Source organism: Panthera tigris, chromosome A1 (genome assembly GCF_018350195.1).
Source record: "Panthera tigris isolate Pti1 chromosome A1, P.tigris_Pti1_mat1.1, whole genome shotgun sequence".
Lineage (NCBI taxonomy): Eukaryota > Metazoa > Chordata > Mammalia > Carnivora > Felidae > Panthera > Panthera tigris.
This window is the reverse complement of record NC_056660.1, coordinates 82,065,458-82,092,435: the sequence shown is the minus strand read 5'-3', so window position 1 is coordinate 82,092,435 and position 26,978 is coordinate 82,065,458. Positions and strand designations below refer to the sequence as shown.

Genomic DNA, 26,978 nt, shown 5'->3' with positions numbered 1-26,978 from the left:
GAAACTTCCCTGATTCCTTCAAGATTAAAGTCACACAGCGCTGCATATACTGGAAACTTAAAGTCTGCAACTCTTGGAAACGTTCTTTGCCTAATAAAATGGAACTTTTAATGTAAAAAATGTATATAACCCTATACTGAAGATTGTGTATCACAGGAAGTTGTCCTAAACTAGACCTGAATAAAACACTCTTTTTAAAAATTTTTTAATGTTTTTATTTATTTTCAAAGGAGAGAGAGCATGAGTGGGGGGAGGAGCACAGAAAGAGAGCGAGACACAGAATTCAAAACAGGCTCCAGGCTCTAAGCTGTCAGCACAGAGCCCAATGCGGGGCTTGAACTCACGAGCTGTGAGATTATGAAGTCGGGCGCTTAACCGACTGAGCCACCCATGTGCCCCAAAATGCTCTTTTTTAAAGAGATTCTAAAATGTTTGTTTATTGTGCCTTACAAGATGAATGGTTCCTCCTCCCTCTCCCAGGAGTGTGTTTACAGTGTACCTTGGCAGGTACAGTCTTCAGGCCCAGGCAACAATATATATGTGTGTATACACACATATATATTGTGTATACACAATATGTATATATTGTGTGTATATATATATGTATATATATACACTATATATATATATATATATATACACACACACACATATACATGTGTATTTATATATGTGTATATATATATATTTGTGTATATATTTGCGTGTGTGTATATATATGTATATATATATAGTTTTAACCCTTTTAATTGTGCAGTTTTCTTTCGAGGCTATTAAATCTAAACACAACTAACGGATCACTCTGCTACACAAGCAAAAACCTGCAAATGCCCTAAAATGCGCCTGTCACTATTTAAATATTAGAAGTCAGAATATTCTCAAAAATCAAAGAACGCAGGGCCCTCAGTTCCAAGTGAATGGGAGGTCAAAACAGCAGACTGGAGAAGCCTTGCACTGAGCATGAGTGGGTACCGACTGCACAACCCGGCGGGCTGCTGGTTCGACGGCAAAGTCCACTAGGCATTCGCAACAATGAATCTGCTGCGCAGCACCGTCTCGGCCGGCCATTCGAGGTCTGCGGGCGTGTTCACCTCAAGGAACCGGCAGAAGCGAGAAACAGAGCGGCCAGGCGACCTTAGGCCGGGGATCGGACCGTCGACCTGCCGGAGTCAACAAGGACTACAGCCGCTGAGACCGCGGCTCACTCGGTCAGGGTAACCAGCACTGTAGACCCAACCCTGGCCGGCGCCCGGGATCCTCCGGGGGCGGGACTGAGCGCGTAACTTCCGGAGGCAGGGCGGGCTGCTCCGCACGCCAACGTACTCCCAAAACGGCGCCCGGCGATCTGCGATCTGATTGGGCGGCGCTGGAGGGCGCGGGACGACAAACTAGCTTCCCATCAGCCCCCACGGACCGTCCCGCGGCCGCGCGCACGCCCGCGCGCCCGCATCCCGCGCCTGCGCCGCGCAGCCATTCGGGAGGCCGCCGCGCTGCAGGGCCTCGCGGAGCAGCCGGGTCCCGCGAGCGCGGCTTCCGAGGTCATTCGAGTGTCTGGACGCCGCCGAGGCCCACCGGTGAGGAGCGGGGCGGGACTGTCGCCCGGGCCGGGGCCCACCCCGCCTCCGCCAAGGCCCGAGTCCGGGGAACCCCGTCCGGGGCGTGCACCGAGGAGCGGCCTGCGCCCGGTCCGCCGGCGGGGTGGGCCTCGGAGCGGGGGGCGAGCCCCGCGTTCTCTGCGGGAGGCGGGAAACGCTCTGCGCGATCACGCGGGGAGGTCGGGAACCGGCTCGGGAAGGAAAGCGCTCCTTCCGCTACGGGCCAGGACGCAGTTTTCGCGGCACCTAGTCGGCGTGGGCTTTTGTCATTGTTGCTGCTTAAAAATGAGCTGGGCAACCCAGAGTGGGAGACACGTAATCACGTAGCTGGGAAGGGGTTACTGCCCAGAATATGTAAAGAACTTCTACGACTCAACAACAGAAACAACCTGGCTTTAAAAAACGGGCAAGTGCTGGCCAGTGAGCACGTCACAGGATGCTCCGCAGGATGCTTCCAGACATCAGAGTTAGGAAAGTAAAAACCAGAATGAGGTACCACTTCACACCCACTCGGACGGCTGTCATCAAAAGAAAAATAACAGGTGTTGGGGAGGGTGTGGAGAAGGGGGCACACTCGTGCATTGCTGGCAGCCACGTAAAGGGGTGCAGCCAGGAGGTATGGAAAAAGGGTTAGTGGTTGCTCACATTTTAGCGTAGTTACTCTAACACCCAGCAATTCCGCTCCTAGGGCTAAACTCTAAAGAATTGAAAGCAGGGCCTCAAATATTTGTTCACCAGTGTTACTAGCAGCTTTATTCAAAATGAGCCAAAGGCGGAAATACTCCAGATGTCTATCAACAGATGAATGGAAAGCAAATTGTGTAATGTAATTCATCCATAAAAAGGAATAAAATTCTAATACATGCTGTAATATAGATGTGGAAAGTGAAATAAGCCAGACACAAAAGGACAAATGTATGATTCCACTCATAGGGACAGAAAATTGAGTAGAGATTACCAGGGGCTGCGGAGGTGGAGGGGTGGGGGGAATGGGGAGTTACTGTTTAATGGGTACAGAGTTTCTCTTTGTCCTAATGAAAAGTCCTGGAAATGGACAATGGTGATGTTATACAACATTGCAATATACTTGATTCCACTGAATTGTGCTTTTGAAAATTGTTAAAATGGTAAATTTTGTTGTGTTTTGCCATAAGTTTTTAAAATGTACGGGAAAAGGCAAAACCAGGAAGACAGTAAAGAGATCAGTGGTTAATGAGGAGCACAGGGAATTGTTATGGCTGTGACATTCTGTCCATTCTGTAATGCTAGGTATGTGACACAGTGTGTGTGGAAAATTATAGACTTGTACAACAGGTAGAATGACCCCTAACTACACTCTGCACTTCAGTAACAATAATATATCAGTATTCATTCCTCAGTTATAACAAATACTAACAGAAGTTGTGTGCAGAGGAGGAAAGAAGGTATATGAAAGCTGAAACTTTGCATTCAATTTCTTCTTTAACCTAAAACTACAAATAAAGTTTACTACTTTTCAATTGACATTTAGGGGTGAAGAGAAATGCTACTGGATATATAATAGAACCCGATTGGTTTTAACTGTGCTATACATAATTTTGTGCATTTATTTTTAAAACTATGCATCAGAATGTTTTTTAAAGACAACCAGTGGTGTTAGAGTCTAATGAAGCTGTTGGATAGGAGATAAGTGTGATGTGGTGGACTGGCAAACCACTAATGACAGAACTTTTTTAGGGACTGCGTGTAGCCTGTAGAGGCAGAAAGTAGGATGAGGGAAACTTTTGTAGAGTTACCTTCATACTTAGGCTTAGGAGCTCTGAAATTTGGGTGGGAGGGCAGAAGGAATCTGTGTGTCTGGCCTGTACTCAGGAGTCCCCATGGGAAAGACCTCATGGTGTTACAGCAGAGATCCAGAATCAGGATCTTGTGTACTTCCTCTGACCTAAGTGTTGTGATCTTGGGCGCTTTTCTCATTTTAAAGTGAAGGGTTTGGACTCAAGTCCTCTGACGACCCTTTCAGTCCCTTGCTGATCATTGACTTACGATTAGGGAGGGCTCTTACCTGGCAGGGCCAGTCATTCTAGTCCATGACTGAGTACTTTGTAACCCTGCTGGCTTCCACTTGCTGCTTCTAGGACACCTTACCTATTAATCCATACTTCTTCCACTTTGGAAGTTAATCAGTTTCTGTAATCCCAAAATACATGTTTTTTATTTATTTATTTATTTATTTATTTATTTATTTATTTATATTTTTAAATGTTTATTAAAAACATAGAAACAGAGTGTGAGACGGGGAGGGGCAGAGAGAGAGAGAAAGACAGACCCAAAGAGGCTCCATGCTCTGAGCCGTCAGCACAGAGCCCGACGCGGGGCTCGAACTCACAAGCCGCGAGATCATGACCTGAGCCGAAGTTGGATGCTCAACCGACTGAGCCACCCAGGCGCCCCCCAAAATACATGTTTTTAAAGACTGCCTGCCATCCTGGTTGCTTTTGTTTGCGTGTTCCCCTGTGTTATGAACTCAAGTGTCCTTCCTGCTCAGAGCTAGAGACAGCGATCTACTGGGACTTTCTGTCCAGTGTAGAATATGGAATGCAGTTCTCTGTAGATTCGTCTTCCTGATTTTGTGCGCTGTACCTGCTTGTCAAGATCTTACTAAATTCCAGGGTATTAGTCAAGGTGTGTTAGAAAGAACCTGGATAGATGGCAGAACTTTAATCTGGTCCTTTGTCAGATGTTCATTATTTGCTTCATCTTGAGCAAGTTAATGTTTAGGCTTGAATTTCCTCAGCTATAAATTGAGTTTTAAAGTAGTTGCTCCCTGAGGTCTTTCTGCTCTAAATCCCAATGTTCAAAGGCTAGATGATAGCTTAGGTCTCTTCTAGTTTTAAAATCTTGTGAACCTAAGGTCAGGTCTCCAGTCTTCATGACCAGATGTTTTAGAGGTAACAAACACATACTTTCTTAGCATACACCGTGTGCCAGGGATGTGCAAGGGCTACAGGGTGAATGGGTAGACCCTGCCCTCAGAGAGCCAGACTCCTGCCAGAGGGTGAAGACTACACTGGAGGTGCGCAAAGAGGATGGGGGGTGGGAGTGGCCATTATTAAGAAGTAATTCTGCGTGAGGGGTCTGATGGCTGGGTGGCAAGACAGGGAGTGTAAAGAAGGGGCGATGCCTGTGCAAAGGTCCAGACGCTTGGTTTGTGGGGGAGTTACAGATGGGTCAGTACTTAGACCTGTCGGCGGCCAGACAGATCGTGAAGAGCTTTACATGCCTGGTTTTGTCTGCTGAGTGCTGTCACATCAGCTGAAGTGGGATGGTGGGCTGGAGAGTGCTGTGGTTAAACACATGAGCGTTAATTCTGTAGTGGATTTTAAAGTGGAATTAGACATGGGTGGCATCATGGTACGGTCACCTTTGGTATTATTTCAGTAAAGCAAGTGTTCAGCTTATTGGATTGGACCCCTGTCACTGTTGCAGGGAGCAGGACAGCGAGAGAAATAGGCAGAATTCTATTACAGGGCCACAGATGACCACAGAAATGTAGTTTTGATTATACTTCCTTTATTTTTTTCAGGTCCAACTTCTCATCTCTGTATCTCTGTTCTTCATGTACTACAGGCTTTTTTCTGTAGTTAAGTCACAAAGCCATGTAGACTTGCCTGCCCTTTGAAGACAGACTTTTAAGACTTCTAGGAAGATAGCTGGTAAGTCTACCAGGGGATAGCATGTTGGTCTCTATTTCTTCCCTGTTGTAAAAGCACTTGTCCTGGATTCATAGTGTCTTTCTACCAGCTTTACTTAGCATATGTTTTTGTTTGCTTTTTAATGTTTAGGAGAATATTTTAAGATATGAACATTTTTGAAAAGTGTTTGGATTTCGTAAGGAAAAACCACTTATAAAAGCATATACACTCATATGTAATGATGTGGGAATGTGTGTTAGATATGCATTTATATGACAGAGTTTGGGGTTTGAGAAGTGAATTTTTTACCATTCTTTTTAATTTTTTTTAAGAGGTTTCTAGAGTATGATAATGAGGTGTGGGAGTAGGCAGGTTTGGGTAGTAGGCACTTTGAGATTGGCCAGAAGAGTTGGTGACAGGAAGAAGAAATAGGGGCAGGTGGGAGAGCTGGGGACTTTTAAAGTGTGAGGAGCTTGAAAGAGAATGGGATGGGTGAGATTCTGTTTGGGTGGCACTAGATGAAGGGTGGGAGAGCTGATGATTTAGGCAACAATTAAAGACCAAAGGAGACCGTCCAGTCAGAGAAGCTGAGGTGGCTGGAGGCCGCCCGAGGCAGAAGCCAGCAGACTTAGGCCAAATGGTATTCCTCAAAGACGGACTCATTTACAGGAGCAGCTGTAAAATGTAGTGAGCGTACAATTTCCAGAGAGGCAAGAAACAGAGGTACAACTGATGGAAGATAGAAATAAGGAGAAAGAGTGGTAGAGCTTTGCCCGTAGAAAAGATCCACAGGACTTGGGTAGTAGTCGAGACCGGGGTGTGGCTGAAGAGGGGACCAGCTCTCTACTGTTGCACTGTGTCAGAGGTGTCTATTTATGAGTTGTGCTTTTGTGTTATCCTCTTTTTCATTTGGTAAAACCTTCCTGGCAATAGAATATTGTGCTCAGTCATTTCTGTGGTAGTAGAAGGAAATGCTCTATACCCTTACAGTTCATAATCTGATCCCCATATTGTACACTTATTGGGTTCATTGATAACTTCTGTTTTATGAGTTAGTATTGGTAAAAGTTGGTGAGTTAGCATATAGAAAATAAAATCGTTTCATTGATGGGACTATATTAGGGAAAGAAAGGAGAGGGGTCACTAAGTAAGATACTTTTGCTGTATGCCAGTTTCTTGAGAAGATGGGAAAAGTCTCCATAGTTTTGTTTAATAAGTTTCTGAAGTCATGGAAGTAAAAAGCCTCTTCCTGTCACGAGTGGGACCTGAGTATATTTGGGATGAGATACTGTGTGTTGGTCAGTCATAAAGTTACCAAGATCATTTGGGAATATTTATTTACCAGAAATGAAGTATTTGTTAGAGGGTACTCTTATAGTTTCTAATATAATAAATCATAGCTGACACTGAGTGCTAACTCTGAACATGCTACAAAATATCACATCCATTTTAGAGTCCAGGAAACTGAAGCATAGAAAGGTTTAGCAATTTAACAAAAGCCGTATCATGGAGCTAGGACTCCCTCAAACCCAGCAGGCCTGAGCTCTTAACCTCTGTGTCATAATACATACGACATAGGGAATATTATACTACAATGATGTGATATCCCCCATTATTTAATATGAGCATGCCTTGACTGTTCATTAGGGCCGCTTATTGCCAGGTGGGATTATTAAGATAAATCTTCCCTATTCTTTTAACATTCTTCTAGTTTTATGAAACATTGGGTCTGAGGTTAGCCTGCATGTTCTTTCTACATGTTTTACTTGCCAACCACGAGATCATGACCTGAGCTGCTGACTGAGCCACCCAGGTGCCCCAGAAATGTTAAGTCTTTTATTTTGTTAAAAAAAATTTTTTTTTCTTACATTTATTTACTTTTGAGAGAGAGAGACAGAACACAAGTTGGGGAGGGGCAGAGAGAATGAGACACAAAATCTGAAGCAGCTTCCAGGCTCTGAGCTGTCAGCACAAAGCCAAGTGCAGGGCTTGAACTCACAAACTGAGATCATACCTGAGCCAAAGTCAGATGCTTAACCAGCTGAGCCACCCAGGCGTCCCTGTTAAGTCTTTTAAATGAATGTTTTTGAAATTATTAAAGGGCGATCCTGTGAACATAAGAAGTGTCTCTGTACTGTTTTCTGAGGAGCAGTAACATGGAAGGAATACATTTTGACCCTTCATTACTGTTAGCACAGAGCACATTGTGGGTCCTGGGGAGTGGCTGGTACTTTTGGTAAAGGATGGGACATAATGTAATGGGAAAAGACTTTGTGATCCATTTGGATAAACTGTATGTGTTACAGAATCTGTTTTAGCAGTTGTTGGGTTCCCATACTGAGAAGAACACACCAGATGGAGCCGGTGGAGAATAGGATAGAGTCCAGTTGGAAGAACGTGGGACTCTTGATCTTGGGGTCATGAGTTTGAACCCCGCGTTGGGAGTAGAGATTACCTTACAAAATTAAAAAGAAAAAGGAAAAAAAGGAAAAGAGTTCAGAATGGATTCATAAACACAAAATTTAGTAAATGCTAAATGGAACATTACACATCAGTGAGGAAAAGGGTTGCAGAGACAACTGAACTGTCCGTTTGGGGTGAAAAAATAAGCTGAAAAAATAGGCTATCCCACTCCTTATACACGATGGAGTAAAAATACAAATGTTAAAAAAAAAAAAGAATGAAACCATCAAAATCACAAGAAAAATATGTAGACTGCTTTAAAAGTAATGGAGTGGGAAAGCATGATTTAAAACAGTCGTAAGGAAAACCTTTAAGTTTTTCATTTGTATGTGAACCAGTTGTGTGTGAAAACAACGCATGCACACATACACACACACATACCGTAAGTCAAGAGATGGTAAACTAGGAACATATCTTCAGTAGAAGGACTGATTTATTTTATGCAAAGACTACAGATAATTAAAAGGACAAGGCATACCCTACAAAAGAAATACACATGTGTAATAAAAAGGGAAAATGTTCACTCTTTCTCGTTAAAGAACATCTCGTTAAAACGATGATGAGACTCCAGTTTTCACCCTAGAAGTAGCAAAGATTAGAAGTTAATAATAGTGTTCTTGAGGGATTGGGGAATTGCCCCTGAACTGTTGGTTGGTGTGCAGTACTACTGTAACTTTCTGAGAGGTGGGTGAAATGTATCAGTTTTAAATGCAAAGAGCCTTTGAACTGGGTAATTCACTTGTAGGAATTTTCCCTTCAGCAGCACCCTCATATTCAAGATATGTACAAGGAAATATAGTGCTTCCTCTATGTAAAAATGTCCTAGAAAATGCTCGTCATAATTCAGCAGAACTCCTGAGACCTATGCCTTCCCTCTCCATAGAAACATGAAAACTTGGCCTAGTTCTGTTTCCAGAATCACCAAAACCTGCTCCTCTCTTTGCTTTACCTGAAGCCTCAGGAGCCTGGTCTTGGTTCTCTTGAGCCACCTGCTCTTACTTAAATGAGCAGGTTGTAGAATATTGTGTTTAGAATCCTATTTGTGTAGCATGTCTTTGTGAGAGATTGTGTAGTCTTAGAGCAAGTGATACTGTGTAAATATCTTGTTCTGCACGAATGAGTATATTTCTAACTCTGAGCTTCTGTTACTTTTCACCATCCTAGAAAACGTGCTTATTTAAACTTTTAAAAAGTCATAATTACTGGCAAGCAAGTTCCTGCTTCAAGGATGTCCTCTATCTGAATTGCCCTTTTGCTAAGCAAACTCCTTTACATCATTCAGGATCTACGCTGGAGCTTCTTTCCTTGACAGCCTTTTCTGTGTTGCCCTTCACACTTACCTGTGCAACTAATGTTAGCACCATAGTACAAGACACATCTTTAAACCCAAGTGCCTAGAAAAGCAGGGGACAGAAAATAATTAATCTTAAATGAAAGAATAAAATATTAGGATGGATAAAATATTATAAAATGTGTTGATATTTTTAAAAAGCCATCTTTTCATAATTTTAGATTAATGAGTGCTTTCTGAAATGGATCTAGTTTTCTTGCTCAGCCTTAAATTTGCCTAGCTTTAATTTTGATGTTTGCTCAACTTTATGTGCTGACAGCTTGTTGATGCAGAGTTATAGAGTCAAGGTGTAAGGCACACGCTGGGTAATTCTGGGGTCAGGCTTGGGTCACTGGTAGTCTAGAACATGGGTAAGGTACCATTCCAAACCTGTTTCTTCATCTATAAATGAAAATACTAATACTGAGTCATAGTGTTAGGTGGATTAAATGAGATGATATATGTAAAGGCAGTTTTGAGGCTCAGCTAAAAACTAATTCCATCTCGGGGTACCTGGGTGACTCAGTCATTTAAGCATCTGACTCTTGATCTCAGCTCAGGTATTGATCTCAGGGTCATGAGTTCAAGCCCTGTGTTAGGACTCCACTACTTTAAAAAGAAAAAAATTAATTCCATCTACCTTTTCTCTTCAAAATCTTTGTTGAGATATTATCTGATAAATGCACGTACCATTCTAGACTTAAAATTAAGCGATTATAGAATGAAAAGTTCTAGGACAGCATTTTATTTAAAATTATGTTCCCTGAAAATAATTAATTTCTACTTTATTGCAGCACTATTGAAAGTTTTAAAAGAATATAATCGTGTGTGTTGTAACAGAAAGAGAAATGGAAGTATTCCAGGAACTCCGTAAGCCCTCAGCACGTTTGGAGTGTGACCACTGCAGTTTCCGAGGCACAGATTATGAAAATGTGCAAATCCACATGGGCACCATCCATCCAGAATTTTGTGATGAAATGGATGCTGGTGGGTTAGGTAAAATGATATTTTACCAGAAAAGTGCAAAGCTATTCCACTGCCATAAATGCTTCTTCACCAGCAAGATGTACTCTAATGTGTACTATCACATCACATCCAAACACGCAGGCCCAGAGAAGTGGAATGAGAAACCAAAAACTCAGCTAAGCAAAGAAGCAGATCCTGGGAAGAGCCCTCCTCTTCCTGAACACCAGAAAATACCCTCTAATTCAGCAGAACTCCCAAAATCCATACCTGCCCTTTCCATAGAAACACAGAAACTTGGCCCAGTTTTGTCTCCAGAATCCCCAAAACCTGCTCCTCTCACTTCCCTGGAGCCTCAGAAGCCTGGCCCTGTTGTTTCTCCTGAGCCACAGATACCTTCTCTTCCTTCTCCTGACCCTGCAAAATCTGCCTCTCTTTCTTCTCCTGAACTTCCGAAGTCAGTCCCTGTTGTTTCTGAATCTCAGAAACCAGTCCCTATTCCTTCTCCAGAACCACAGAAACTTACTCCTTTATCTCCTGAGCCAGTAAAGGCCACTCTTCCTAATCCCAAACCCCAGAAACACTCCCATTTCCCAGAAACATTGGGGCCACCTTCAGCCTCTTCTCCAGAGTCACCAGTTTTAGCTGCTTCCCCTGAACCTTGGGGTCCTTCCCCAACTGCATCTCCGGAGTCTCGGAAGCCAGCCCGGACTGTCTCCCCTGAGCCAAGGAAGCCATCCCCATCGGAATCTCCTGAGCCTTGGAAGCCATTCCCTGCTGCCTCCCCAGAGCCCAGGAGACCAGCCCCAGCTGTGTCACCAGGTTCTTGGAAGCCAGGGCCACCTGGGTCCCCAAGGTCTTGGAAATCCAGTCCTTCGGCATCATCAGGACCTTGGAAGCCAGCTAAACCTGCTCCAGCTGTGTCTCCTGGTCCTTGGAAGCCAATTCCTTCTGTTTCACCTGGACCATGGAAACCAGCTCCCTCTGTGTCCCCCGCATCTTGGAAGTCTTCATCGGTCTCACCTGGTTCCTGGAAGTCTCCCCCCGCATCTCCTGAGTCGTGGAAGTCTGGCCCACCAGAACTCCGAAAGACAACTCCCACCTTGTCACCTGAACATTGGAAGACCATTCCCTCAGTGTCCCCTGAGCTTCGTAAAGCAGGACCTCCCTTATCTCCTGAGCTTCGTAAACCAGGCCCACCATTGTCCCCAGAGATCCGCAGTCCAGCGGGATCTCCAGAGCTCAGAAAACCTTCAGGGTCTCCAGAGCTTTGGAAGCTATCTCCGGATCAGCGGAAAACTTCTCCTGCTTCACTTGATTTTCCTGAGTCCCAGAAAAGTTCCCGTGGTGGTTCCCCTGATCTCTGGAAGTCTTCCTTTTTTATTGAGCCTCAGAAACCTATCTTCCCTGAGACCCGGAAACCTGGACCATCTGAGTCCCCCAAAGCCACCTCTGATGTCTGGAAGCCTGTTCTCTCTCTTGATGCTGAACCTAGAAAACCTGCCCTGTTTTCTGAGCCCACCAAAACAGCCCCTCCTGCTTCTCCTGAACCAAGAAAACGTGCTCTTTTTCCAGAGCCCCGGAAACATGCCCTTTTCTCAGAACTTCCCAAGTCTGCTATCTTCTCAGAATCCCAGAAGGCAGTTGAGCTTGGTGATGACCTACAGACAGATGCCATAGATGATCAAAAGTGTGATATTTTGGTTCAGGAAGACCTACTAGCTACACCTAAGAAACTCTTAGAAGACACTTTATTTCCTTCCTCAAAGAAGCTCAAGAAAGACAACCAAGAGAACTCAGATGCCGAGCTTAGTAGCAGTGAGTATATAAAAGCAGATTTAGATGTGATAGACAGCAAGGGCCAAGAATCAAGCAGCGATCAAGAGCAGGTTGATGTGGAATCTATTGATTTTAGTAAAGAGAACAAAATGGACATGACCAGTCCAGAGCAGTCCAAAAACGTATTACAATTTACTGAAGAAAAAGAGGCTTTTATCTCTGAAGAAGAGATTGCAAAATATATGAAGCGTGGAAAAGGAAAGTATTATTGCAAAATTTGTTGCTGTCGAGCTATGAAAAAAGGTGCTGTTTTGCATCATTTGGTTAATAAGCATAATGTTCACAGCCCTTACAAATGTACAATCTGTGGAAAGGCTTTCCTTTTGGAATCTCTCCTTAAAAATCATGTAGCAGCCCATGGGCAAAGTTTACTTAAATGTCCACGTTGTAATTTTGAATCAAATTTCCCAAGAGGCTTTAAGAAACATTTAACTCATTGTCAAAGCCGGCATAATGAAGAGGCAAATAAAAAGCTAATGGAAGCTCTTGAACAGCCACTGGAGGAGCAGCAAATCTGATTTTTACACTTGGCGTGGATATACGATCTACAGAGTTGTTTGTTGAAACTGTAAAGCCTAGTTAAGTAGCATAGTTGGAATGGTAGATGTTGATGTGTATGATGTACCGTGTTTGTCTCGGTAGTGTTACAAAGGGTAAGCATTTGGTCCTTTTTTTCATGGCCTCTGTTTATGTGGCTGTCTTGTTAAGTTAATAAATTCGTAACTATATTCCAGGTGGATTCAGATTTCTCTAATTTCTTTAAATGTATTTGAATAATATGAAGATGTAGGCGGTCCACTTAATCCAGAGCAAGTTGTACTCGATTTAAAACATCTAATAAAGTGTATCTTTTTTTTGTGAAACTGACTTCAGACAATGGAAATTATTAGTTGGAATGTTTAACAATTAGGCATGAAATTTTTTCTCTTTCCTTATTTTCAGATCATAAAAGTTATTTTGAAGTTCCTATTTGATCATATAAAGTTAGAATTTTGAGCAGTTCTAGATGTTTATTAGCTTTTACGTCATGGAAAATTGGAGTCTCAGGGTTGCTGATTTTCTGCTAAAAGAAGAGGGGTCAAGTAAGTTTGAAAATGTTTGCAGCCTTCTCCTCTAGGAGACTGGGAAAGATGAGTGTGACTTAGACTTAGGTCTTGTCCTTAGATGTTCCCTTTGGGTTCTTCCACACTGCACTGACACCCCAGCCCCCCCCACCTTACACCCCCCCCCCCCCCCCCCCCCCCCCCCCCGCTCCATTCTGGCTCTTTTCTTACCTGTGAGTTCACACCAATAGATGATCCTTAACTGCCAAATGTGTCAGAACTACACTTCTGCCCCTGGGCCTCATGCGCCACCTATTGGGATTTCAGACCTGGTAATGAGTAGGAACTGAAGAGTCTTCCAGATTCACAGTAGAAAATTTTATAAGTAGACGTTTCTGTTTGAGAGTACGTCAATTGTCTGTTTTCCACGGTTGTTACTGTAAATACCTTGTACCTGTTCGTGGGTTATTTTGTTCCAAAATATTTTGTCAAATGTGTATCGACCAAATTAAAAGCAAAGGCTTTCATGTCAGCAGTATCTTCATGTGTGTGTCTTCTTTTGTGTAATTTTCATTGTATAATACCCAGATTCCATTATTCTTTCCCATACTCCCTTTTTTCAGCATGCTGATTTTCATGTCTAGATAAGCATTTTCTAAGCTGTGTTTTCTCAGCTCTGTGGTCAGGTAAGTGAGGGAGAAGCTACCCTAGGTGAGGCTCCTTGTGGAATATCCACATCCTGGCTGACTCGTGAAACATTTAGTGCCATGAGGATTGGGAGACTACTTTTAATTAAGCTGTTTCTAGACGTTTTTGAACAGGGAGCACTTTTTCTCATAGCATCATAATTAGCATGCCAATCGAGAAGGTAGTGTTTACAGAATACTGGGAAGGTCTTACAGGCTCCAGGTCTCTCCCCTCTTTGAGCACAGTCTGGCAGGGAAAGCACTGTGAGTAGTTGATGGTGTTTTCAGTTCACACTGGGCACCTTGAGAGCAAGCTACTACTGAGTTTTCCTTCTAGGCCAACAGTAGGACAGATGGGATATCTTGGATATACAGTGGTCTTTTTCTCATCTATACTGACTTGATTAAAATTACAACTGGAAAAGAGAATGTGCAGCACCCAGAAACCCTTTTGAAGCCTGCAGTCTCAGACCAATTGTGTTATGTATAACACATTTTCCTTAGGACCTTGCATACTTCTCACAGAACGCTTCCTAGACTTTTGCTCAAGGTGGAGCCAACTAGATCCCATGACTTGCCATCTTAGGTGAGTTTTTTCGTAACACAGGATGTTATGCTAAAGTAGGGGGTGACAAATAGTTTTGGCCTCTAAGCCACCATGTTCTTGGCTCATCTCATTTGTGGCTTTCCACTTTTTTTTCCTTTTACCTCTTCCGGTCAAAGTAACCTAATACCCTTTTTTTCAACCTTGATAATTCTGGTTTCTATATGATAGCATCCCAACTCTAATCAATGCAGCCCTACATGTTCATTTTATTTTCCTATGTAATTACAACTATTTTAAATGAACTCGATCCAGTTATTTTATATAATACGAAAAATTGTACCATCTTTCGCTCAACACTCATGGACCTGACACCATTACATTTTAGGGTGGCCTATTTAGTTTTCATTAATTTGACCCTAAGTACATGAACTATGATGTGTCTTTAGCAGATACTGCTTTTGTTTTAAATATTGGTGTGGATTGTAGCTTTTGTCTTAGATGAAGGCCTAGACGGGTGCTTACCATGTTGGATCTTCAGAGATCGTAAAGTGAAGAGGGGCATCTTTTAAGCTGAGTTACATCCCTAGATCTTAAAAACCCTGAAATTGTCCCCATTTCTCAATCTTGCAGTTTCTGTTGAGTAACTTTGAGTATGCAGTGTATTAGTTTCCCCTTCCTGTCATAACAAATGACATGAAATTTAGTTGCTTAAAACAACACAAATTCGTTTTCCGACATTTCTGTAGTTCACAGGGCCAAAGTCAAGGTGTCAGCTGGGCTGCCTTTCCTGGAGGCACCAGAAGAGCATCCGTTCCCTTCCCTTTATGTTTTCTGTCGGTTCGTGGCCCGCTTGCTAGCACCTACATCTCCTGCTTCCTTCTTCCATGTAAGGGCCCTTAACGTTTACATTAAGCCACCTGGATAATCTAGGATGATCTCCCTGTTTTGAAGGCAGCGGATTAGCGGCCCTAAATCTTTGCCATATAAACTGCCATAATCACAGGGTCTGGTGGTTTGGACTTGGACGTCTTTTGGGGCTACCACCTGCTAGACCTGGGCTTGAAATTTGGGGTTTTGATTCCTCTGCTTGACCTATTGCAAGCTAGGTTTCTTCAGCAGTATATCTTCTGTGGCCACCTCACCGTGTACATGTATTAGTACCGTAGACTGCTTGTAGTCTGGGGACTCCAGTGTCAACCCCCATTCACCCTTTACACACAAGTAAGGTCTCCACAAGACTGATTTTTATGTTGCACATTTAAGGTCCAGTTACTTAGGATCTTCCATTGGCAAACCATACCTTACTCAAGCAGCCTTCCAACCCTCCCCCTGCTCATTTTTTTCTTCCCCAAGAAAATGCTCCCTCTGTTTCCTGTTAAACTGCTATCCTCACCAAGCCTGGCACATTTCCCTCCACCTTCCAATGCTAGTCTTGCCAAACTGCATTGTATTTTAGGAATTGGAGAAAGAACAGAAAAACCCTGTAAGGCTGAATTGGGCCTCATTTAGTATTGATTCAGTGCAGGAATGTAACATTTTCGTTACAAATTCTCCAGACTGGAGACACTACACTAAATCTGAAAACTGAAAAAAGTCATTGGAATGAAATCAGATGTGTCAACACTTTTGATCCTCACCAATTAATGTCTTAGTTGGTTTGAGCATAATTTTAATCAACTTTTGCTTCCATCACCACCCAATCTATTCGAATGCTTGTCGTGGGCCTGGTTTGTATAAATGGGAGAGTTTTAGTCATGTGAAATAAGAAGGTAGTAAAAGCCAATTCCAGTGAGGATTCTGGGAAGATGGTGGAGTGGGACACCCAGGAATCTGTCCCCCCCATGTGGACAACAATTACACTCATAGAACCTGTCTGATGTAACTATTTGGAACTCCAGTCTCTTGAAGGCTCACAACTTCCAGGGGAAGACTTGTACAGTAAATTTTAGCTCTTCACACAGTGGCAGCTACCCACCCCCCACCCCTGGCCATGTGAGCATCTTGCCCACAACTTACAGGAACTAAGGTGGGTAAAAAGGACCCTGTCTTCCAAATTGTTGGGCATCTGTGCTTTGCTGATTGCTAGTTTTGATCAAAGAGGTGCAGGCAGACAGGCATTCTCATTCTATCTCCCCCATTAATGCAATCCCCTTCCCCCACCCCACTCCCACCTCCCGGCTGAAGTGACTTTCAGGATATTTAAAGGGGCAGCACTCCACCCACCCATCTCCCACTGCCCTGACCTCAGTTTTGCTTTTCCCCTTTGGGGAGCCAGACTTTAAAGACTAGGACTTTGAAAAACAGCTGCATGTACAGGGAAAATTAGAAAGTGGCCATGAATGCCCAAGGAAAGGCTCAGAATGACATAAGACACTTTACACCTCAGGCTGATCCTCAGCGTAGAGCATACAATAATAAGACAGTAAATCCTGGGAAAGGAGGAGAAACTGATTTACACAGTTACACATTTTAGATTCAAAAGTCCAGTGTTTCACAAAATATAAGACAAACAGGAAAGTGTGACCCATTCAAAGGAAAAAACTTGAACAGAAACTGTCCCTGAGAAAGACTTAATGGCAGATTTATTAGACAAAGACTCCAGAACGATGGACCTAAAGATGCTCAAAGGCCTAATGAGAAGAGGAGAAAGTCAACAAAATGATGTATGGACAAAATGGAAATACCAACAGGGTGATCAAAAACCTAAAAAGAAACCAAGAAGAAATTCTGGAGCTGAAAATACCACAACTGAGATGAAAAATTCACTAGAAGGATTCAAAGGCAGATTTGAGCAAACAGAAAAATCAGTGAACGTAAAGACAGGATGATGAAATATATCCAGGCTGAGGAACAGAAAGAAAAGATTGAAGAAAAGCAAGCAGAACCTAAGAGACCTGTAGGACACCATCAAGTAGACGAACATACACTCTGTGGGTGTCCCAGAAGAGGGAGAGAAAGGGGCAGAGCAAATATTCAAAGAAATAAATGGCTGAAAACTTCCCAAACATCCAGGAAGTTCTACAAACTCCAAGAAGTATGAACTCAGAAACACATTATAGTTGAAAGAAAAAGAATGAATCTTGTAAGCAGAGAGAAGAAAATTGTCACATACACAGGATCCTCAATGAGATTATGTGCAGATTTCTTATCAAAATTTATAGGCCAGAAGACACTGGGTCAAAGTAAGAGTGCTAAAATTAAAAAAACCTGTCAACCAAGAATCAAATATCTGGCAAACACAGTCCTCCAAAAGTGAGGAAGAAATCAAGACATTCCCAGAAAAAAAAAAGCTCAGGGAGTTTGTGACCACTAGATATGTCCCACAGTAAATGTTCAGCAGAGTCCTGCAGGGACACTAGACACTACCTTGAAGCTGTATGGAGAAAGTAATATCTTCATAAAGGTAAACGTATGGTCAATTATAGATGCTGGTACTATAACAATGGTTTGTAACTGTACTTTTTTCTTAGCTAAGTGATTTCAGAGACTAAATACATATAAAGAAAAAAATTATTATAAAACTAGTATTATTGTAACTTGGCTTTGTGACTCCAAGTCTTGTTTTCTACGTTACTCAGGAGACTACTGCATTTAGAAGAATTAGTTTTGGTTTGGGGACATACAGTGTATAAAGTTGTAATTTTGTGGCATCAACAACGTAAAGGGGGAGGGATAGAGTTGTAAGAGAGCAGAGTTTTTGTATGCTTATTCAACTTATGCTGCTACAAATTCAAATTAGAATGTTATAACTTTAAGATGTTGATCCCCATGGTACCCACAAAGAAAATTGCTGTAGATTTCATGCAAAAGGAAATAAAGAATTCAAACATTTTACTTTTAAAAATCAACTAAATGTAAAAGGGAAAAATACAGGAATGAGGGGAAGAAATCTGGACAAACTTTCAATATGCCCTATGAGCTACAGAGCATATGGGAAACAAATAGCACAATGTCTCATCTAGTGGATCAGACAGAGACTTTCCACCTCAGCAAGAAAGAACTGGATGATAAACTGAGGACAGTTCACGAGCCCCCTTATAGGTGGGAAAAAAGCGGGGGGGGGGCAGGACCCCAGAGGGTTTTGCTGGTGCGAAGGGGCTCTTCTCTTCTGCCAGGCAGAGCTGGCTCTGCTAAATGACCATCTCAAATTCACAGCCAGCAGAGTGAGGCAGGCAGGAACTGACAGGGTCTGCTGACTCCACAGTGCCTGGCACATTGTAGGCACTCAATAAATGCTAGTTGAATACATGAGTGAATGGACTTTCCACACACATGCAAGTGAAAGGCTACCAGGAACCTGATGCTGGCCAGCTGAGTCCCTTTATGCGATGTATCGTGACAACACAAAGCCAATCATCTTCCAGTCTTGTTTGCTCCTGCTAAGGAGGAGGCAGAGGGCACTTTGCTTGGAACAGGGTTCCTGAGTAAAGGTCACCTGCTCTTGCTGGTGAAGAAAAAAGCAGGAGTGGTGAGCATAGAAACCAGCCTGACCTTGGATACTCTTTGTGCTTGTGGAACTGCAAAAGGAACCCATGACTTCTCTCCTGCCCTATATTATGTATGAGACTGGAAGCCAGGCTCCCTCTCCATGCAAGGACTCCCACCATCTGACTGTTAACAAAACTGAGGTAAGGCACCAGCAAAGCTAAGGACCTACTTTGTTGGACATTATAGCTTTTAACGCTTGATAAGCACACACTTACTCTCCTGCTGAGGATAATGAGCATAGTGGTTGAGAGCTTGGGCTGTGCATTCAGACAGACCTACATTTGTACCTGCCTTCATCACTTAATGTGTGTGTATATGTGTGTGCATGCCTGAATGTGAGCTTGAGTGAGTTGTTATCCTCATAGGCAAAATGGGATAGATTGCAGGACCTACCACATAAGGTTATTATGGAATAAGACAGCATAAAGTGCTCAGAGCAGTTAGTAAATGTTAGATGCCACTGTTACTCATACGTTAATTGAATTGTGCAAATGAGAATTTTCACCACTGGTAGGGAAAGTGATATTGAAGGATGAAGATTTTATGGCTTACCTCCTCTTGGCAAGGTATTGCGGGCCTTTGGGGATTTCTTTCTATCAAACATCTGAATTACAAATAGCCAACACGTAACCACCATGAAAATATCCAATGGTGGACTCCCACCCTGGAGTCATAGCTGATGTCGGAGCTCTAGTGGGCAAGATATCTGATTCCCCACACACCATGTGAGTGTAAGTCACCATGTAAGTGAGACATTGGGTCCTGCTTAAAACTCAACCCAGGCACTACTTCCTCACCGAGGAAGCCTTTCTTGCTTCCAGGCTGGGCAAGACACCTTTTCCAAGGCTCCCAGACACCTATTGTTGCTGACTTTTACTGGAGTGTTTCCCTCTTCTTGAGGGCAGAGACTTGCATGTCATATTCCTGGATGTAGCATTTTCTCAAATATTTGTTGAGGAGTAGAGGATTGGGCATTCTTTGCTACCCAGCATTTTCCCATGGACACTGTGCTACCTATCAGTTATTTTTGAACCTGGCTGCACATTAGAATCACCTGGAAAGCTTTATGGGGCACCTGCGTGGCTCAGTCGGTTAAGCCTCTGACTTTGACTCCAGTCGTGATCTCGCAGTTCATGAGTTCTAGCCCCACATTGGGCTCTGTGCTGACAGCTCAGAGCCTGGAGCCTGCTTCAGATTCTGTGTCTCCCTCTCTCTCTCTGCCCCTCCCTTGCTCATGCTCTGTCTGTCTCTCTCAAAATGAATAAATGTTAAATTTTTTTTTAATAAGAAAAAAAAAATCACCTGGAAAGCTTTAAAAACTACTGGTTCCTGGGCCCCATTCCAGGCCAGTGAAATCTGGGTATAGAACTCAGGCTTGGGTGTTTTCCAGAGTCTCACATGTTTCCAAATACAGTCACAATTGAGACCCAGCATTATAAACCATGAATGCTAAGCCCTCAGGCTTACCCATAGCCCAGCCAGCCCACCCTCATGGAGCTATTGGGGAACACAGGAGTAGGGCACAATGACTGTGCCCATTGTGAATCACATTCGTAGTAAAGCAGGAATGTCCTGTCATGTAATTTTAGTTTTAAAACAATATCTAAACAAGCAGAGAAAAAGCCAAAGGAGTTCAATTCTTTAAATTGTGGTCCACAAGGGCTGCCTGTTTGGCTCAGTCTGAAATCCGACTCGATTTCAGCTCAGGTCATGGTTTGTGAGTCTGAACCCGAGTCAGTACTTGAAGTCTGTGGTTAAAAAATTACATTTGTTCCCAGTGGGGAATTCTACTGCCTATGTTTCACCTTTGGAGCTTCCTGTCATTAGTGAAGCCATGTTTGCCAGAGGAGAAGCACAGAGGGGAGGCTGGGCGGAAAGATGGCAGCCTCTGCTGGTCTCACCCAGCCTCTTCCACTCTAAACGGGTGGGATTTCCTCTGGACAGAATTCAAGGCAAGCATAAAGTATCATGAGACTACACAACTTTCCAAACGTTTCTCATGTTTAAGGGATGTAGATTTTCCTGTATCTTAAGTAGTAAGTAGTAAGCTGGAATTTCTTAAGTAGTAAGCTGGAAGAGGGATGGCATTTAAGGGTTGGGGTGAGGGAACAAATGGCAGAAAGAACCAGTAATTTGGTGCAGCAAAGGCCTCTTTCCCTTATGGGTTGGCTGGTCTTTGGCACATCACATGGTTTGTCTGCAACACACCTGAATGATAATACTGCTTCTAAGATGAGTTCAAGGACACACAGGAGGAGGTTTGAGAGACAGTTTAGGAACACAGAGAAGGGTGTGAGCTTGAGGTCACAGAATGATTTCCAAAAGGCTAAAAAAGCAGAATGAATGTGTTTTAGACTTAATCAGATTGTGAGTACAGAATAAGCAAATGAGCCGGTTCCCAAAGGAGAATTTGGGGAACAACAGTGTATTTAGTGAAGGCTGAAATAGCCGCTGAAAATCTGTTTTTTATCAACTTTATTTCCCAATTGCAGTCATTTTTCATACAATTAAATATTTCTACTTGCTATTGACTAAAAAATAAACATATAGATTAGTTGCCAGGCAGAATCGTTTTTAGCAAAATATATTTGACTATTAAATATGTGTAAAATGTTTGGTAGTAGTACAGAACAAAATTAAAGGGTTTATTGATTAGTTTTTAAATAAATTAACTATTCCTAAAGCCCAATACTAGAGTTTCATATACTCATGTACTGCTATTTACTGAAGCAACATAGCTCCCATTACCATATTCCCTGCTTCACAAACTCCTAAGTTTAGCTACACATTATACTGCATTACCTTAGGTAGTAAGAAACAGACTGTTAGCTCTACGTAAGTTTAATCTTGACTTTACTGCATTTAGTAATCTCTTAACAAGATGTGTTCCTGATTCCTTTGTATAAATTTGTCCTCATTTTGAGACATAAATTTCATATTTATTTGAATTGAAAACAAAAGTTATGGGGCACCTGTCTGGCTCAGTCAGTGGAATATGTGACTCTTTATCCCTGGTTTGTGGTTTCAAACCCCATGTTGGGTGTAAAGTTTACTTAAAACTCTTGGGGGCACCTGGGTGGTTCAGTCGGTTAAGCGTCTGACTCTTAGTTTCAGCTCAGGTCATGATCTCACGGGTCCATGAGATGGAGCCCTGTGTCAAGCTCCACGCTGAGAGCATGAAACCTGCTTGGGATTCTCTCTCTCTCCCTCTCTCTGCACCTCCCCACTTGCTCTCTCTCTCTCTCTCTGTCTCTCTCAAAATAAATAAACTTTAAAAAAAACAAAGTTATACTTTTCTGAGAAAATAAGCCTGATTTTGACTCATTGGTCTAAAAACAAAGACTAATTGGCAGAGGTTACATGGTGACTATTTTCCATAAATTGCATTAATTAAATCTACAATCCAAGGCTTTCGTAAACTCTCTGTAAAAATATTGTACTGACAAACATGTACTGAAATTACTGCCTTGAACTCCACCCACCAACAAGTTTTCTTGAATAGATCAAACTGTTTACCTCTAAGAATGAAAGGGTAGCAGGTGTGATTAGTAGTTATTTGATAAGTCCTGGTAAAGTCTTCTTCTGTGCCTGCTTCCCAGGAACAGAAAATTAATGAGTCTACTGATTGAATAACAAATCCTTTTAAAAGTCAGGTCTTTGGGGCGCCTGGGTGGTTCAGTCGGTTGGGCGTCCGACTTCGGCTCAGGTCATGATCTCGCAGTTCGTGGGTTCAAGCCCCGCATCAGGCTCTGTGCTGATGGCTCAGAGCCTGGAGCCTGCTTCGGATTCTGTGTCTCCCTCTCTCTCTGACCCTCCCCTGTTCATGCTCTGTCTCTCTCTGTCTCCAAAATAAATAAACGTTAAAAAAAAATTAAAAAAAAGTCAGGTCTTTGGGGTGCCTGGGTGGCTCAGTCAGTTGAGCATCTGACTTCGGCTCAGGTCATGATCTCACAGTTCGTGGGTTCAAGCCCCGCATCAGGCTCTGTGCTGACAGCTCAGAGCCTGGAGCCTGCTTTAGATTCTGTGTCTCCCTCTCTCTCTGCCCTTCCCTTGTTCATGCTCTGTCTCTCTCTCTCTCTCAAAAACAAACATTAAAAAAGTTAAATAAATAAATAAATAAATAAGGCAGGTCTTTGCTTTCAGTAAGATTCAGAGGATTATCAGATGGTAAACCCTCAGAAGTAATTTGTGATTATAGATAACTGGAACATTTGGTGTATAACTTGAAAGAAATTTAAAGAATTAGGTGGCATTTTTATAACAAGACCCCTCTGCTCCCTCATACATCAACACAGTCTCAGCAATTAGACCCATAAAAATGAAAAACAGAAGAGGACAAGGTATTCTTTCAATTCATCTGTGAACATATGAACCAACTGGAAAAAAAATCCCCATCTGAGATGAATTTTCTTTTTAACATTTTATTACTGGAAATTTTAAACATTCACAGGAGAGAGAGTAATAACATGGACCCATACCAGCTTCAGCAGTTGCCAATATGCTGCTGTTTTCAGTTCACAGAGGGACATTATACCTTCTCTGCTTAGGTCTTCGTCAGGCTGCTATAGCAGACCACCACTGACTGGCTCCCATGGTGGGCAACACCTGTGCCAGAATGTGTGTGTCTGCTTCTTTGGGCAGGTTACCTGGAAGTCATGGATGGATTCTCTCTGCCTGGAATAAGAAATGACCCTCCCAAGAGAGGTGAGGAGCCCCCCACAGATTTCCTGCTGAACGAGCAGCAGCAGGGCAAGTATGGGCTGCGGTGGAGGGGACGCAGGGTGCATGTGGCATTTTCAAGTCACCTTGGGCATCATGGCTGCTCCTTCCTCCCTATTTAAAGAAAGCCCTTGTTCTTGGCACTAGAGGCCTGACTCATGGATATGAGGGAAGCCAGGGCGTGTCCCACTTGGCTGAACTTGTACAGGCTGACTGTGGTTTGCAGCAGCCCCCAGGAGAGCTGCAGAGCATCCATGAGACCTCCTGTCTAGGAGCTGATAGGGGTCCTCCATGGGCCACATGGTCAGATGCTTTTCTTTCCTGAGAGTGTCCCAGAGTGGAACCAACAAAGGGTGAATTGATTTGTTCACTCATTTAAAAGTGCCTACTCTGTGTCAGAACCAGTGTTAGGCTCTGGAATATGAAATGAATAAAGCAGCTTGCTTCTGTGGTGTTCAAAGGCAGAGGGGAGTGGTAAGAGAAAAACTAGTGCTATGAGGGGATGAGTGGACACTGAGTTGATTCCTTTTTTTTTTTTTTAATGTTTATTTTTGAGAGAGAGTGTGTGTGTGCACAAGCAGGGGAGGGGCAGAGAGAGAGAGAGAGAGAGGGAGAGAGAGGAAGATACAGAATCTGAAACAGGCTCCAGGTAAGCTGTCAGCACAGAGCCCGACACAGATCTGGAACTGGGGAATGGCAAGATCATGACCTGAGCTGAAGTCAGACGCTTAACCGACTGAACCACCCTGGTGCCCCAACACTGAATTGATTCTTAAATGAAGAGTGAGTTTCCCAGGGGAATCTGGGTACTTGGGGCACTGGGGAGACTGGTCCATAGCAGGTGGCTCACACCCTTAGGTGCAGGTGGAGCCTGGGAGCCTTGTGGGATTAGAAGGTCTGCATGGGGCTCAAGCTGCTGTACTCTCCAACAAGTGAGGATACAAAGGAGAGGCATCTCAGTAGCTAAGGGGACAGCCACCTCAGCAGGAAACAAGGACACAAAGAGGTGACTGTTGAGGCAGCATGTGTGTGTTGGACACAGCAAGGGGCAGGAAGGATGCTACCGAGGCACAGGTTATCTCAGATTACTCAGGTTCACAGCAGTGCCGTCCCTAAAGTGACCCCAACTGGTGACACCCATGCTGGTCCCTTGTGTCCTCTACTTGAGACAGTCAACTCCACAGTTGCTCCCAAGATGTCAGTGAGCTGGGTTCCTGCGGCATACTGGCCCCTGAATCTTGCCAACGGAGACACAGCCTTGCCAACAGAGTCAAGCTTGTGGATCTTTGCCAATCTGCAGTAAATGCCTACAGAAAGAAAAGTCCCATAACAAACGTGTAGGTTCTCACAAGGTCCTTCGAGTGTAGCTAACCTCCTGGCTGGTGGAGGATCTCTGATCTGTGGAATTATTCTAGTCTAGAAATTGGTTGAAGGGACATGTCTCTACCTGATTGTTGCTCAAGTCAGGCCTATATTCACAAGACCTGACATAGGTTTTAACTACGCAAACCAAGCAGGAATCTAGTGGGCAGTTTATCCTTTTCAAACCTAGGCACTTGGTAATCAGTCACCCCCAGAATTATCTGGGGCAGGGCCATTCTGATCACTACACTGGCCCTGTTGCCTGCTATGTTCAGCTTCCTGGCTTGACACTAAACTCCTGAGTCTTCCTTTCCCATTTAAGCCAGGGTACCTGTATTAGTTGCCTCTGGCTGCCATGACAAATGGCCACAAGTGTAGTGGCTTAAAAGCACAGAAATTTATTCTGTTATAGTTCTAGAGGCTGAACCCACCATCAGTATAAGCAGGGCTTGTTCCCACTGGAGGCTCTGGGGGACAGTCTGATCTTGGCCTCCTCCAACTTGTGGGGGCTGGGCTTCCTTGGCTCGTAACAGCATCTGCACATCACCTTCTCTGCATACCTGGGTGTAAAATCTTTCCCTGCCTCCCCCTCTCAGATCCTGAATTTAATCACGTGTACAAAGACCCTTTTTCTCCCCAGGCTCCAAAGACTAGGATGTGGACATCTCTTGCGGCCATCCTCCAGCCCACTCCAGAGTCCACCTTAAATGTGATGGGAATTTTTGGCCTCTCAACTTCACTTGGCCACCACTGAGTTTAGGCCCCTAGTAGCCAGTCGAGCAAACAACTAGAACTTCTCCTTTGTTTAAACCAACACACTATCCATGAATTCAATCCAACTTCGTATCATTTTCTTTCTTCTCTAGACTCCTGCCCTCAGAATCTATTCTTTCATTTGTTACCCTCATTTTGGCTGACATGAATTCTTAAAGGGCTGTGTTCTTTTTGTGTGGAAGCCAAGTTGTTCCAGTATCAACTTTGTTATTGGCTACTTCAGGTCTGAAAACAGTGGTGGCGTGGGGAGAAACATAAGATGTTTCCTTGGGGACGGGACAGCATGGGAGTAACAGTGGGTCTGGGTGTTGGTGAGCCTGTCAAAGACTCCTAAATACCTCCATTCTGGTTCAGAGGACACTCTTTCTGTGTTACTGAACGAACTGTCACATATGTGGCTATTTCAACCCTGTTTTACCCCTTGCATAGCAACTCTCAGGGTTTATGTTTTAAGAATTCAGGTTGTTTTGTTTGCTGCTTACATTGCAACTCAGGACTGTTAGAAATCACCACCCGACACTACAATCTTGCATTGCTTTTGCCTTTCACGTTGTTCCGTGGTGATCGCAATGGAGCAAACCTGAACAAATCCACAACAGATATTGATACCAGGTCACCACAGGTGATTAGCCACTTTCCACCACAGGGTATGGGCTGCCAGATTCTTTTTGCTGGATACTAATGGTATTTCTGCTCAGGCCAGTGTAACTTCTTCTTCAGCTTTCCCTGTGTTACTTTTGCCTCTAACTCCCTCCCTGTTTGTCAGTTTTCCTTTAGAGTTCTTGGTTTTAAGCAACAGAAACCAATCCTAGTTGACTTAAGCAGAGAAGGGAAATTATTGGAAGGATCTCAAGTGGCCCAGAGAATGAACTTGAAGCCTGGAGAATGAGCTAAGTCTCAGAACCAACAGACCGGGTGCAGTGTAGTGAGCATGTACTGGGCCCCTGGGGAAGCACCACTGCCCTCCCACTGGGTGCCGTTATCCCCACCACCACAGGCTGCTGCCTTGGATGGCCTGATTGTGCCTGCCTCTGCATCACTCTTGAGTCAGGGTTATGACGTCAAGCTCTGGCTTCCTGTTGCCAGGAGCAAGGGACCTCAATAGATCAGTGTACTTGGGGAGAAGATGATTGATTAAAAGGTACATTTCTTTGTCCACACTTTATTTCAGTCCTTACGCCAGTGAACTGTAATGGTCTATTCATCCACTTGTGTGGATTTTCCTGGCAAACAGAGAGCTCATTATCAGCACAAGTCCTGTGCTTTGTAACATGAGCATGTGGCATCTGTCCCCGGCACAGCATACACACCCAGACAAGTGGGTTGTCACTAAAGGAATAAAGTAAGTGTGTAGGCTGTAAAGCTGCCCTTGGCAGGTGAGGGTTTGTGTCTGTGGTCTGGAAGGGGGAGATGCAGTCATCTCTCTTATTCTTAGAGGGTAGAACTTGTAATTCACATCTTAGAAGCAGCACAAGACGGTTACTGAAATGTGTAT

General features: G+C 43.5%; 1 protein-coding gene across 4 annotated transcripts in view; it reads left to right on the top strand.

Moving 5' to 3' along the window:
- Positions 1–1,465: 1,465 nt before the first annotated feature.
- Positions 1,466–26,978, top strand: part of CHAMP1 (chromosome alignment maintaining phosphoprotein 1) — a 30,420-nt gene continuing 4,907 nt past the window's right edge. The window contains exons 1-3 of one of the 4 annotated variants that reach the window (XR_006215563.1): positions 1,466–1,574; positions 5,161–5,290; positions 23,270–23,332. Coding sequence is in view for 2 of the 4 variants with exons in the window: in XM_042980812.1 (XP_042836746.1) it covers positions 9,911–12,382 (2,472 nt within the window). In the remaining 2 variants the exon portion in view is untranslated. Of the gene's footprint in view, positions 1,575–5,160; positions 5,291–9,856; positions 12,732–23,269; positions 23,333–26,978 lie in introns of those variants that run through there. The other 3 variants (XM_042980812.1, XR_006215564.1, XM_042980820.1) reach the window with 3 other exon arrangements.